Below are 15,871 nucleotides of genomic sequence, written 5' to 3'. Positions count from 1 at the left end.
GGAAGAAGTCGTTTTACAAAATGTCCAGTATTTATTTATTGGGGATTTATCCAGTATTATTGGGGATGAACTAGTTCTTATAGGGTTTTATTTCCAAACTGTTCAAACTGAGCATCTCTAAGCACTAGAGCATTTTTGATATTAAACATTTTGAAGGAATAGTTTTCTAAAATACATATTTTTCCGACTTCTGAAATTGACTATTACTTTAATCTCTGTTGCCATCTGAGTTATTGTTTAAATACTAATATGCTAGCAGTATACGATCATACCCTTAGGAGTTGTTTTATGACAGAGTTGTTTTTATAGGAAAAGTCCTACATTGACAGGATATTTGAATTAGTATATCTGATTAATTTATTTTTTCCTGTCTTTTGCCTGCTAGAAAGTGCTCCTTATGGCTTCTGACTGTTGTCGATGTGCCTGCCTTGGTAACACCCCATTCAACCTGACATATTGAGATTTCCAGTGCAAAGGAAATAAAACTAAATAAAACAGAATCTGATAACATGTTCCTCAAGAAAAAAGAAAATAGGCTCCAGGTGAGTATTTAAAGGACATCCTTATGAGTAAATTGCAGGGATTGGATGTCTTCTATTTTGCTGCTCAGAGATTTTATTCGTTTACTTTCAAGTTCTTTGTTGTATTCTGAATAGCAAAGGTTTCAATTATATTCCATCTGATTTGGATAGGACTATATATACCTTTTGCATTTCTAAGTAGTTTTTTGATGAATATCTTCAAACTGGAGACTAATCTTTAAAAGAAGAATAAATGTCTGTGTCCTTGTTATGCCAGAAAAGTCAAGCAAATTTAATAATTTGGAATTCAGCATTAAGGAATGTCAATCACAAATTCTACCATGGTAAATGCTATAGATCTACTTGCTGAAAAGGAAATAAACTTTGATTATTATATTTTTATTAAATGAGTATATACTTTGTTATAATGAGGTCAAAAAGATCAAAGACACAAATTCTTAGCACTCCTGCATCAGACTTACTAAATTTCTAGAGGAAGAGAATAGTTCAGAACATGCAAACATGTATCATTCTAAATCTAATACAACTCAAAAAGCCCTCTCTAAAATTGGTCAGTGAAGCACCTCGAGATAAATACTGTAGCATTTAGAATATACCTCCATATTCTGAGCAAATGGATCCTTTGGATCACACAATGTTGAAGATATTCGATGGTTGCCACGGAAACATCGCTGACTTATGTTCTGGGGGACTGGAAATGTCTGCCGGATGATTGTTAACCTTCCAATTGACCTTCTTACAAGTTCCTGAACATCCACATCGTTTATTTCCTATAAGATAAGATAAGAAATGGAAGAATTAGAAATGCTTTAATATGGTAACAGAAACACACAACTATTAATGAGTTATTTGTAAATGCTAAGGAATTCGTTACTGTAATGCATTTGCTGAGTGCTTAGGACACATCCAAATGAAAACAATACATGTTCATTAAAATGATCAACTCATTTGTAAGTGTTGTTTGTGCTTTAAATGATATACATTAATGCCTAAATAATTCTAAATGGAGCAATTGCCTTAAATGCACCTTATTTATAGTAATTTTCTAATGTATTATGTTGAACATTTTAGAAAAATATTTGTCTAAACATTGAAAAAGATCATAAAATAAGTGGATTTCAAGGTACCCAGAAGATAGTTGCAATGTAAGAGGAATATATATATTGTTCTTAGCAATGAAAAATGGGGTTTTTAAATAAAGCATGTAAAGAAAGCAAGATGACATTTAAAAAAATATTTCCCACTTATTTCTTAGAACTGGCACTAACTCATACATTTCTCTTGGTCAAGAACAGATTAAACAAAGTGTTCATAAAGATGAAACATCCTTTATTATACAATGTGAACCAGGACAGATGAATGAAAAAAAAAAAAACAATGTTCTTTATCCAAATTGATGTTATCTTACATGTGAGTATTTGTCAAACTCAAAGAACATATTTTCTATTTCCTTTTCCTCCCACCTCCCAAATCCAGACTTAAATTTTAAGACTTGGCTCAATCATGGATGTAGAAGTAATAAAAATGAAATAATATTTTTATAATATAACATCTGTTCTAACTGGAATCAGTCAGAATAGAAGTGATCAGAATAAATTTTAGTTTTAAGACAGTCTTTACTAAAGAAGTTTGTGCTTCATATTGTCCATTTGGAATGTTTTAAACCAACGAAGCCTTCGCAATTACATATCATTGGTTTCAGAAGATTCTTATAGCAGCAGAAATAAAAGATTTGACACAAGATAAATTTTGGACTGCAGTGAGCATTTCTCAGTTTTGATTTGAAGAATTATTACAGAATAATGAAAAAGAAAAAGACTATTTACAGGTGTAAATTGTCTTCTTTTCCTTTCTAGATTAATTACATATTATTCTTATTTAAAGCATATATTAGTTTTAAAATTCATTATTTTTTATCTTTACAGAATTGAGATTTTCTGAAAATAAAACAATACCTGCCATCAGCTGTATCCAGTATAACATCCTGGATTTCTGGTCAATTAATCCTTAATGTACCATAAAAAATGATTTTTCTCATTTAAAATGCCATCTTTTTCCTTTAGTCTACATCCTTTCACTAGCCATCAGAAACACTATCTGGCAAAAAGCAGGTCACTTTTTAATTCCCTTTTATCTACTCACAAAGCAGAACTAAACAATGTCTCCTCAACTCCATTTTAAGCCTGAAATTTAACCAGAAATCTTTTAAAAGTAATTAATATTGCTTTTTAGTGTTTTTACTTTTTTTTTTAATTCCATGTTGTGCAGATGGGAATTTTTATTTAAAAGGCAGTGAGAGATTCTACCACTTTTTTCATAATGTTAACTAATTTTTGTTATATACGTGGTCTTTTTCTCTTTAGTGATACTGATATAGCAACATTTTGTCAAAGAGTACCATTACTACCTGCCCCACCCTTGATGAACTACAAATCAGCATGTTAGTACAAAAACTTACATTAACTCTCTACTACATATTTGATAAAATATTAAGCACTTCACCTATTGTCTCCTTTTCTACTAAAAACTGCATTCTGATTCAGATACTGTGGTTCTTACTTTATAAATAAAGAACCAGAGAAATTCCAAGGTCTTCATTCAAAATATTCTTTATTCATGGTATGAATTTATAAATGTCATCAAAAGAAACACTCTTTAAAGTAATTATACAAGAAATCCACATTTCCTTATGGGAAATATTTAGATTAATATTTACGAATGATAGAAATTAAAACTCTAAAGATATATTTTTCTAGTATTTAACACCCTGATGATTCTATAAGGAATAATAAAGTAATCTATCATGAGCTAAAGTCTTTAAGTGGACTATTTTCAAGCCCACAAAAAGGGATGGTTACTTTTACAGGTTTTGAAAGCTGAAGTTCTCAGGTGTCTAAGTGACTAAACTATATCTGAGGAAATGTCAGTTTAAATTGAATATATTTTGTCTATTATTATTTGGGGAAGGGAAAAGGAAGTAATTTTCTGGGAGGAAAGAATCTGCCATTCTGAATGAAGTTAACAGACAGTCTGTCTCAAAAAATTCACTTGCAGTTTTAGTTTTGACACCTGATCTCAAAAATAGTTTGATAGTGAAATGAAAACTTGATTAGGCAGCTATTTTATATTTACAGAACTTTACTTCTGCATTTCAAAAGGTGCATTTCAAGAGTGACAGATGCAATGTTATGTAAACACTGAAAGTCAAATGAATGCCTAATCTGTTAAGATACCCTTTTAAATGAAAAAAATCCATAAACTTCTATAATAAAATATGAAACTATTATATAATCTATTAGAATCTACATTGTTCTAAGACTCCAAACTTTAAAAAATGTGCAAACCATCAGATTTTTAAAAATGACCATATACAGAACCAGTTCAAACACTCACTCTTCCAAGCCTCCAGTACCACCGAATTATGCTAATCTCTATGAAGTTATACAGAAATTTTCTGAGTTTTAAAGAATTTAAAGAGGCTAAATAACAAAATTGTTTGCCCTTTCTGTAGTCTTTATATGAATGAGTATATTTCTGAAATAAGAATTAATAATGCAATAAAAATTTAAAAAATATGTTTTATTGTATCTAACTTTTCGCTATACCTCCTTAGGAGTAAGGCATACAGTCTTTTGTTTTTTCAAAAAAAACTTAATAATAACAATAAATTACTAATAATCAAGTCAAAAAAGTCAAGAAAATATTTCTATTCACTTTGTTGTAATAGTTTAGTAGGTGAACCCTGAAATGGGTAAGAGAGAAGGAAGAGTAAAGCTAAAATACCTAGCAGGGACAGAACTCCATCAAGAAACAGCCACTTCGCAGAACAAATCTTTTAGGAGAACTGAATCGCTCCCAAATTTTTGTAGTGTATCAGCTTAGGTTTAAATTAATAAATTCCAGGAAAGGAAAGACTCTCAAAATCCATTAGATCAGATGCCAATCTATACTGCATAAACTCTTTTGGAGAAGAGACCCTCCCTTCTTTTCCCTTTTTTTTTCTTTTTTAAAATCATTTAGCATCTAACAAAGTTTCTGTCTCATAGTAGGTATTCACTAAATGTTGATAAATTTAAAAATTGAGTGAATAAATGAATGAATGGCAGGACTTCACCAAACTATCTTCTAAAGATAGATACCTGAAATTTTAAGTGTAGAAACTGGGATGCTTTCATAACTTCAACACTATCAAATAAACCAGATTTTAGTAATGCCATTAAGCAGTGTACTATGTGGCATAGTTTGAAAAGATTATGCTTTTCGTTGTTTTTGCTAATGTTTATATTCTTCATGCTTTAGCAATGATGATCCTTTGATGCTTCCACAAAATTTAACATTAATGTGAAATAATTACACAAACATAATGTTGAAATATGGAACAAAACCAACTGTAGGCTATATACCAGCAGGAAGTGCTGCAGAATGGCAACTTTCTGCTTGAGAGACTAGTAGTGAGCAGTTCAATTAATCACTAAACTAGGAAAAATGAACAACATCCTTTACATATATAGGCTTTTTTAATCTAAACACCTTCTCCTTAACTGCAATACTCAATTGTAGCGATCAACTTAAATTATTCAAACAAGAAGTCAGGGCACCATTGAGTATTATCAGAGAATAGAGGGTGCTTAGAGCATGATGCTTCTTGCATCTCTAAACAGTGCATATTTTTCTATCCAAATTTCTAACTTTTGTAAAACTTAAATAAAGTGCTAGGCCATCTGCTTCACGACCCTGAGGGCATGACAATACTTATATGGAAAGGTTGTTCTGAGCTGGATTCACTGATTGCAGGGAGAAGATAAATACCATTACCAGCTACTAACATATGATTGATTACACCATATGAGCTAGCACAGCCTCTCATTATTATAGCACACTTAATGCAAATGAAAAAAAATATATTGTTTTCAAGTTTGTACATCAATTTGTATCATGATGCACAATGCCAACTTTGATTTATAGTACCTTTCTAAAAAACTATTGGTGCAATAGATTAAATAAATGTTTGCAACCCATTCTAAAATTAGCAACAAAATAGTAGCTACGCAAACCAAACTAGACAGATTTAGGTTTTCCGTGTTCAGTCAAATGGGCATTTGCATATTGTTAGATTTTTGCCGTTGTTGTCACTACTTTTAGAGTTTGTTAACTTCCTAGCAAATTTGAGAAATCTATGTTTCTTCTTTTATGGAAACTAGGATAAATTTGATTCATTCATTATAAATTTGTATAAACAACTCATAAATGAAGTAAAAGTAGTGAGAGTCAAGTTTCCAAAGGCATATTTCAGAGAAAATGAGGTAACCAAATGGAATCATTTAGAAGAATGTTGGCTGCAGATATATGGATGGTGATGATTTTTCTTAGGAATGAAAATACAGAAAACATGTTTGAACCTAGTCTGGATAAAAATAATAACAAATATAAACTGTGGACTGTGAACATCAGATTTTTCAGAAGCTAGGTGGTATTGACTTGCCCAAAAGAAATGACAGCTCTGCTCAAGGACTAGTAAGAAGGGCTGCATGTAAAAAGGACACAAGGGTTTCAGGAATGGTAAAGGCAAAGTTATAAATAGTTATAACTATTACAGTAGAAAATCCAAGTGTGAAGAAGGTAAAAAAGAATTGTGGTCTTCTATACTTCTAACAGGGAGTTATTTGCTGGTTAGATCGCTTTGTTTGTGTGGATGTTTTATTTGCAAAATAGTGGCCCAAATTATTGAACATCCATTTAAAGACAACATTTTCCTTCTAATATTTTATGAAAGAAATTTAATTGTAAGCTTAAAAAGACTCTTAATGTTTATGAAATCTATACTAAAATAGAAAGTGCTGTTATTATTTCCTGAATATTCATCACTAGTGAAATACACTCTAGTCTCCTCAGACTTCCTCTGTATGATATGAAGGAGTGATTTCTCCCACAGCACAAATAGACACACAAGCAGTAGACAGATGACTGCTGGTGTTCCAGGAGCTTTACCTGGGTTCACATTTTTAAGATTCAGGCATGTTGTTAGAAGTTAAATTGGATATGGAAAAAAAAGTAATCCAGGGGTCCCTTTTGTAATATTATCAAAGAATAGAAGGGAATGGACATTTTCATTTAATAATTCTAAGTATTAACTCGTTTAATTAATCTATTTCTCTAAGGAGGCAATAAATCACTTTTTCCTTGTTAGCTCTATTGATACAAACAAGTAAAATGACTCCAGCTTTTTTTTACCAGGAAATCTGTGTGGTCTCTTCCCCATCATAAGTTGGGTGTAAGATAAAAATGAAAAAAACTAAGAGGAATTTTTATTTCAAAGAATAGTAATCTAGAAAATAATTAACCTAAGGACAAAAATTAATGGGATAAATCATTCCCATAAGATTAAAATTGAGGCAGCAGAAATTTTTAAAAAAATCCATAAGGAGAATTATCCAAAAAAAGTTTAGACTGGAAAAAAAATGTTTTAAACCCTTTATCACCACTTAATGGTTGTGTAACATTTGGCAAACTGTTTAATTTACTTGACTGATAGATTCCATGCTGAAAAATACAAATTAAAACAACCAATTTGAAAAGTTATCCTGAAATTTACTAAGATTTCCCTTTCCCTTCTCTGTCTCCTGATGTTAGTCATTGTAGATAGAAAAATGAGAGCTATTAGAAAATTAGAAAGTATCAAAACTTTATTAGAAAGCAAATCTGTACCCCTGAAACAAAAAATACATTATATGTTAATAAGAAATAATAATTAAAAAAAAGAAAGCAGATCTCACACACATACATATTATCATCTGTGGGGATCTCAGAAAAATACGTCTTAACCTGACATGAGAAATACAGCAACAAATCATGTAGCCCTCAAGTTGGGCAGGCCCAAAACAGGCTTGCAAGATGTTTTGTGTCTTTACGCTGAACTGGAAAAAATCATCAGAGAAAGGTCAAGATGGTGGCATGGGCAAGATACAGAATCAATCTAAGTGTCCACTGATAGATAAATGGATACACACACATACACACACACACACACACGAATAGTACTAGTACGCAGTCATAAAAAAGAATGGGATTGTGCTATCTGCAACAACACAGATGGACCTAGAGGGTATTATGCTAAGTGAAATGTGTTGGACTGAGAAAGGCCATATAATTTCATTCATATTTGGAATCTAAAAACAAAACAAAACAAACACCAAATGAATAAACAAACAAAGGCAGTATCAAACCTATAGAGAACAAACTGATGGTTGCCAGAGGGATGGGGGTTAGGAAGATGGACAAAACGGGTGAAGGGGAGAAGAAGACGCAGTTTTCTAGCTATGGGATGAATAAGTCACAGGATTGAAAGGCACATCATAAGAAATATAGTCAATGATATTATAATAGTGTTGTATGATGACAAAAGATAGCTAAACCTGTGGTGAGCATAATACTTGTTGAGTCACTATATCACACACCTGAAACTAATGCAATATTGTACATCAATTAAGTTTAAATAAATAAATAAATAGGTTGTATAGGAATATCCTGAATTCACCTTCACACTCGGACACACTGAATCAACAGCTGCATATGGAATAATTTCTTCTTAAAAAGTACTGGAAATCAGCTGAGCAGTTCCTCCACAACAAAAAATTAAAGAGTCACATCAAGATGGGTAGGAGAGGCAGAGACATGGTCTTGTCAAAAAGCCCACCCCCAGCATGGTGACACACAGTTGAGAGGGATTTCACAAATACAGAGCTTCTCCCTGAGAAGCACGGGGTGTACGTCCCAGCTTTAGCATCCCAAACCTTAGGACCTACAGTGGAGAGATAAGCCCTCAAAGTGTCTGGCTTTTAAAACCAATGGGGCTTACATCTAGGACACCCAAAGAGCTATAGGGAACTGAGGTTCCATTTTTAAAGAGCTTACACACAGACTCATTCACCTCAGGACCCAGTGCAAAAGCAGCAGTTGGAAACCCACCTAGAGCATATAAGAAAGAAATTCATCTGCTAATCTTAATGCATCTGCCAGAGGGGCAGGGACCTGTTGGCCTCTCTCTGGGGATGAAGGTGCTGTTGGGCATCATGTTTGCACTGTCACTCTACCTTGCTAGTGCTGGCAGATGTGGCCCAGCCCTGCACTCTCCTGTGGTCCCGCTAAAGCCAGCAGGCATGCCCTTGCCTCACACTATCCCGTGGCCCTGTTAAAACCAGCAAACACACATAGTCCACACACAAGACATCCCTTGAGCAGTTGGCTCAGGGGTCCAGAGCGGCTTGCATTTCTGGGCCCCATGGGATTGAAATAATCAGAGAGACAGTTCTTGGCAGGCTACCATCCCCAGGCCATAGCACAGAAAGCAGACTGAAACATCTACATCTTCCTCTGAAGAAAACCTATTTTACTTGTCCTGGAATTTCAGCCAGAGGGGCAGGCTTCAAGATTGCTATATATCCAGAGGCTACATAGGCCAGAGGTTGCCATCTTTGTGCTCTCCCTTGCCTCACTACAGCTTGCCAGTACCTTTAAGAAAGGAGTTTATACACTTGTCTGGAACCCCAATTTTTACAAGTCAGCAAGGGAGCACCTTTACATGGACTTGTCTGGAGGCCAACAGGGTTTACAATATATATTTGCATCCTTTAAAAATTGGTGCCTGAGCTTCCAATCAGCATGAAACTAGGTGTTAACTGAGATCCTTCCCTTTGGAACAATGGCAGGGTTGGCACAATTTCAACAATTGGGACTGATCAAGAATAAATCACATTTCTTAGGCAATCACAGAGGTTTCAGAGACAACCAAGAGCTAGGGCAAGGATTGAATGAAGGTTCATCTTCTACACAAAGCCACTCATTCAGGACTGGGGAGAAAGCTATTTTTCCCAATATATAGTACAAACATAGCCAAGCAAAATGAAGAAACAAAGGAATATGTTCCAAACAAAAGAATACCATAAAACCTCAGGAAAAAAACCTTAATGAAACAGAGATATTTAATTTACTTGATAAAGAGTTCAAAATAATGGTCATAAAGATGCTCACCAAACTCCGAAGAAGATGAATAAAAATAGTGAGAACTTCAAAGAGAGATAGAAAATATAAGAAAATACCAACAGAAGTCATAGAGCTGAAGAATACAATAATTCAACCGAAGAATACACTAGAAAGGTTCAACAGCAGACTAGATGAAGCAGAAGAAAGGATCAGTTATCTTGAAGACAAGGCAGTAGAACTCATCCAGTCAGAGCAGCAAAAAGAAAACAAATAAAAAACCAAAGATAGCTTAAGGAAGCTATAAAACAACATCAAACAGAATAAAATTTGCATCATGGAAGTCCCAAAAGGAGAACAGAGTGAGAAAGGGACTGAAAAACTTATTTGAAGAAATAATGGCTGAAAACTTCCCTAACCTGGGGAAGGAAACAGACATCCAGGTCCAGTTAGTCCAGAGAGTTCCAAATAAGAGGACCCCAAAAACAGCCATATCAAGATACCTTATAATTAAATTTCAAAACTTAAAGATAAGAAGAGAATCGTAAAAGACAGAGAAAAAGAACTTGTGACATGTAAGGGAATGAACAAATGAAAATGGAACTGTAACATACCAAAATCTATGGGTTGCAGCAAAAACGGAAGGAGAAATTAAGAAAACAATCCCACTCACAACTGTTTAAAAAGAATGAAATACTGAGAAACAAATTTAACCGAGGAAGTGAAAGACTTTTATACTGCAAACTCTAAGACATGGACAACATAAATTGAAGAAGGCACAAGTAAATGAAAATATAATTCATGTTGATGGATTGGAAGAAATAATATTGTTAAAATGTCCATATTACCCAAGGCAATCTACAGAATCCTTGTAATCCCTACCAAAATTCCAATGGCATTTTCACATAAATAGAACAAACAATCCTAAGATTTGTATGGAAACACAAAGGATCCTGAATAGCCAAAGCAACCCTGAGAAAGAAGAACAAACCTGGAGGCATCATACTCTCTGATTTCAAACTATATTACAAAGCTATAGTAATCAAAATAGTATGGTACTGACATAAACACAGGCACATAGATCAATGGAACACAACATATAGCCCAGAAAGAAACCCATGTATTTATGTTCAGTCAATTAATTTAGAACAAAAGAACCAAGAATATACAATAGGAAAGACAGTCCAGAATAAATGGTGTTGGGAAAACCGGACAGCTACACAAAAGAATGAAATTAGAATGTTAGACCATGCACAAGAATTAACTTCAAATGGATTAAAGATTTGAATGTAAGACCTGAAACCATAAAGCTCCTATAAGAAAACAAGGTGGAAAGCTTTTAGACATAAGTCTTGGTCACGACTTTTTGGATTTGACTCCAAAAGCTAGGGCAACAAAAGCAAAAAATAAACAAGTTGGGACTACCTCAAACTAAAAACAAAACAAACAAAACTTCTGCACAGTGAAGGAAACCATCAACAAAATGAAAAAGTAACCTTTTGAATAGGAGGAGGTATTTGCAAATCATATATCTGATAAGGGGTTAATATCTAAAATATGTAAAGAGGGGTGCCTGGGTGGCTCAGTCAGTTAAGTGTCAGCCTCTTGCTTTCAGCCCAGGTCATGATCTCATGGGTCATGAGATGGAGCCCTATGTCAGTCTCTGCACTCAGTGAGGAGTCGGCTTGAAGATTCTCTCCCTCTGCCCCTCTCCCCACTTGGCTCCCTCTCTCTCTTTAAAGTAAATAAATGAATCTTAAAAACAAAAAACCCAAAATATATAAAGAACTCATACATCTCAATAGCAAAAACTAATCTAAAAATGGGCAGAGGATCTAAACAAACATTTTTCCACAGCAGACATACAGATGGCCAACAAGCACACAAAAAGATGCTCAATATCACTAATAATCAGTGAAATGCAAATCAAAATCACAATGAGAGAGCACTTCACACCTGATAGAATGGATATTACCAAAAAGATAAGAAATAATAAGTGTTGGGGAGGATGTGGAGGAAAGGGAAACTTTGTGCAGTGGTGGTAGGAATATATATTGGTACAGCCTCTATGGAAAACAGTATGGTGTTTCCTCAAAAAATTTAAAAAAAAATGCATATGATCCAGCAATTCCATTTTTGGGTATTTATTCAAAGAAAATAAGAACACTAATCCAAAAAGGTATAAGAACCCCCATTTTGTTGCAGCATTATGTACAGTAGCCAAAATATAGAAGCAACCTAAGTATCCATCAGTTAAGAAATGGACACACGTACACACAGAATGGAATACCACTCAGTTTTAAAAGGAAATGAAATCTTGCCATTCACAACAACATGAATAAATTGTAAGGGTATTACACTAAGTGAAATAAGTCAGACAGAGAAAGACAAATGCGTGACGATTTCACTTACATGTGGAATCTTAAAAACAAAAGAAATGAACAAACAAAACCAAGCAAAACTAATAGATGCAGAGAATATATCGGTGGGTGCCAGAGGGAGGAGGATTAGACGGGGGAAATGGGTGAAAGGGATTAAGAAACACAACAAACTTGTAGTTATAAAATAAATTATGGGGATGTAATATACAGCATGGTGACTACAGTCAGTAATATATCGCATATTTGAAAGCTGCTAAGAGAATATATCTTAAAAGTTCTCTTCACAAGAAAAAAAGACTAACTTTGTATGGCTACATATGGTACCTAATTGTGGTGATCACCTTTAAGTGCATATATATATATATATATATATATATATGTACATATATATATACACATGTATATACATATAATCTTTGTGTTACACACCTAAAACTAATATGATAGAATATTAATTATTCCTAAAAAAAAAGAATGGTGCTAAAATTCTACCAATGTGTAGAAGACACAACTTGAAACTTTGAATCATTTTTATTTTTCTGTGTAAAATCCTTTACCCTCTATGAACCTCATTCCCTCAATGCTTCATAGCATAATGTTTAGTATTCAACACATTAACATGTAAGAAACTGATCTGTGAACTTTAGTGTAATATAATCATTATTGTAGTACCATTTACTGAGTGTCGTTTGTCAGCATATGTTAAGAGTATTCGGTAATATCTCACTTAATTTTTTATAAGGAGCTTATAAAGTAAATGTTACTATACTTACTGTACAAATGACACAGGGTGACTACATTATATATCCATAGTAACACAGCTAACAGACAAATAATACATTCTTTTTATTCCTAAGTAATAGATATGATAAGAATGCTAGGTCTTGTTGAGGACAAATTCATGTGATCTCATTACTTGTCCATGACCGATCTGCTGATTGTCCTTCCCGATTGCGACTGGCAGGTGCCAATCGAACGATCTATCTCACGGAGTTCTCAAGTTGTAATATATTTTTAATCTTATGTATTGTCTTTACAAAAATCAATAAACTTTCATAAAGCATTTGACAACTTGATGGATTTTAAAACAGTTGTATTTCATCATGAAAAGAAAAATATCTATTCTTCTTTATTCATATTCATATGCTGAACTATTTAATCCTCATGTAAGGAGGGTGGATATAAAAGTTCTAGAAACAACATTAAAATATAAATGGAACACAAGGACTCCACTGGGAGGAATTCACTTTGCTTACAAAGAAGAACTGTACTTTGTATAAAGATGATTTCCCAAAGCAGTCAGTGTATGCCAACGGAAAAGACTAAAAGATACTCAGTGGGAAGACAATCTCCATTTATTTTATTCATACAAAGCCATTTATAATTTTTTAAAACTCCTTATTCCATTTTTAGTTAGCATCCAGTCAGGAAGCTAAAAGTTTACTTTGTGTTCTATTTCCTCTTAGGATTCCATGGCCATAGGAAATGCTGTGACTAACTATATGAAAACAGGACCCAGAGTTGACAATAAGGTTTAGTTGGTGTTACCTCATTTATAATGATCCAGTGACAGTCAAAAGCAACCAAATTAGTCTCCACAACCTAGAACAGAAAACAAACCAGCTATCAGTCAGCATTAACAGTGAAAACCAAACCGAACCAAATGAATATACTTGCAAATGGCAAAAACCCCTCATATCACGTTAAAAAGATCTTTGTTATTAAATAAAAGATGGAAAACTGTTAGCTGAACATCATAGAAACATTTGTGTTCGACATGTAGATGCACTGTAGACTTGCTAATTAAGTTTGAAAATAAAATTCATCACAAGCCTAGAAAAACAGTTTTCAACTAAAAAAATAAATAATACCACATAGTGATTTAACTGGGAGTGTAGTTCAAATCACATTTCCTATTCCAAATAAACTTTGATGGCTTTCTATTATCTAAGTACATATCCCTCCACAATCTGGCTCTAACTTAACATTCTTATCTTCTGCTATTTCCCTGTGTATATGCTTGCTATTTTCTTAGAGTAAAGTGCTCAGTGTTCTGAAACGCTTTGTGCTGTGTTCTCTAAGGAGATCCAATTGTAAAATTATTTGAATGTAAAAACTAAAAGCAATAAACATTATATTAGCATTAAGTTATGGGTGAGTAACTTCGGTAGCTTTTAGCTTGCTAATTACATAAACACAAACAATTTATGCAAAAGGAAAAACAAACAATACATAGGGGGCAATCTTGACTGACTAACTTTGAATAAATTGATTCTAAATGAACATATCCCTCTTGGGCTAAAAAAGTAAGCTAGGGGCACACATACGTGTGTGTGTGTGTGTGTGTGTGTGTGTGTGTGTGTGTAGTAAAGGTAGCTTTCGTATCACTTTCCATTCTATCCAATCTTACACATATTTTAAGGTATGTTCTTATGATTCACGCCATGGGCATACAGTCATATAATAGGTGAGACTGTTTTGTAAAATATTATTCTCATATTTTCAGCAATAATGCCCAAAGATTGGGTTTTGAATGAAGATGCTTTCTAATAACCATTAAGGAGTTGTTATAATATGGTGATTGTGTTTTGCTGGTTATTCTTTGTCCAACTGATAAATGACTGTTGAAAGATGCACTGAATCATGAGAAATGCAATTGGAAATATATTTCTTGTATGATTCAGTGTTTTCTGGAAGGATATAGTTACTTTCAGAATCTTTGTTTTTCCTTTTAATTTTGGTATAAATTTTGTACTATCAATAGGTATCACATTGGTCCCTATGAATTTACTGAAGTGTATAGATAACACATTATCATAGAAGTGGAGAAATGTTATTTATTTTTAAGTTATATCATTATTATCATTTTTTGAAATACATATATTTTCAATTTATATGTGAAACAATGTAGAAAATATGACTCCGGCAGTTTTCAGTTTTAGAAATCACTTTATACCATTAATGACAGCACTTATTTCTAATTTTATATTTCTTCAATCATCTTAGACAAATCATCACTAATTTATTACCAATAAAAAGTTCTGGAAAATAGGCAGGAACTCCATAAGAATTTAAAGAAATACAAACCAGAGATTCTGAAAGTAGTTCTCCAGATAAAATAGAGAGAAATATGTTTTTTATAAAAGCCCATGACCGAAATACGGAAACAGCAAGAATACAAAGAGAAATGAAAGCCAAAATATAGACTGAAAGAACTACTGAAGCAATATCAGCAGTAGAGTTAGGAGATGACTCAGTTTAGTTTAAATTGTCTTCATTTTGATAATCTGTACCATTTGGACAGATTAAGCAACATTTGGGCTCTAAGAACTCTTCATTAACCCGTGGACGTTTTTAAGTGAAAAGTTGTCTTGTACAACAGCACTTATGAAAGAGGTAGAAGGTAAAGGTTACAACGGTAACTTACTGATAATTTGTCTAGACCATTAGTCTTATTTATCTTTCGCACTCTGACCTGAAATAAACTTTCAGGCAAAAGCATGAAACAGTATAGAAGTACAGGCTCAGTCTTGTGTTTCAGTAGAGGAGAAAGGCATATATCTCACCTCAGGCCATGATTCTAATAACTCTACCACCCTCCTTTGCTTAGGGTCAGCAGGGAGATTATCTTCTTTCACTCCTGTCTTTAATTTCACTCATGAGTATCAACACATTTCATAGTATAAATTTGAAACAAGGAAAAAGATTATTAGCATATTACTGCAGAGAAGGGAATAAATCATTTACTACAAGAGCTTGAGTTCTTGGAACAGACCCTATTCCTCCCCTACTACCTGATGTGGTATTGTACTAACCCAGAGATAAACCTCTTGACACATTACATTTTGGGTATACTTCTTAGATTAATTTAGCCTATTTTATCTAATGTAATCCATTTTTATTAATCTTAGCTATGTACCTTTTTCTAACCTTAATAAATTTTTATAAACAGCTCATTAGAGTAATTTTAAA

At 33.3% G+C, this 15,871-nt stretch overlaps 1 protein-coding gene across 5 annotated transcripts in view; it reads right to left on the bottom strand.

Moving 5' to 3' along the window:
• GRID2 (glutamate ionotropic receptor delta type subunit 2) overlaps positions 1-15,871 on the bottom strand; it is a 1,431,476-nt gene that overhangs the window by 557,540 nt on the left and 858,065 nt on the right. For all 5 annotated transcript variants that reach the window (XM_027599851.1, XM_027599852.1, XM_027599850.1 and 2 more), the window contains exons 5-6: positions 13,448-13,501; positions 1,139-1,312 (exon numbers count right to left, since the gene is read on the bottom strand). In XM_027599851.1, the coding sequence (XP_027455652.1) occupies positions 1,139-1,312; positions 13,448-13,501 (228 nt within the window). The remainder of the gene's footprint in view (positions 1-1,138; positions 1,313-13,447; positions 13,502-15,871) is intronic.

This window comes from Zalophus californianus, chromosome 2 (assembly GCF_009762305.2).
Source record: "Zalophus californianus isolate mZalCal1 chromosome 2, mZalCal1.pri.v2, whole genome shotgun sequence".
Taxonomy (NCBI): Eukaryota; Metazoa; Chordata; class Mammalia; order Carnivora; family Otariidae; genus Zalophus; species Zalophus californianus.
Note: the sequence above shows the minus strand (reverse complement) of the source record. Positions and strands in the feature narration are given on the sequence as shown.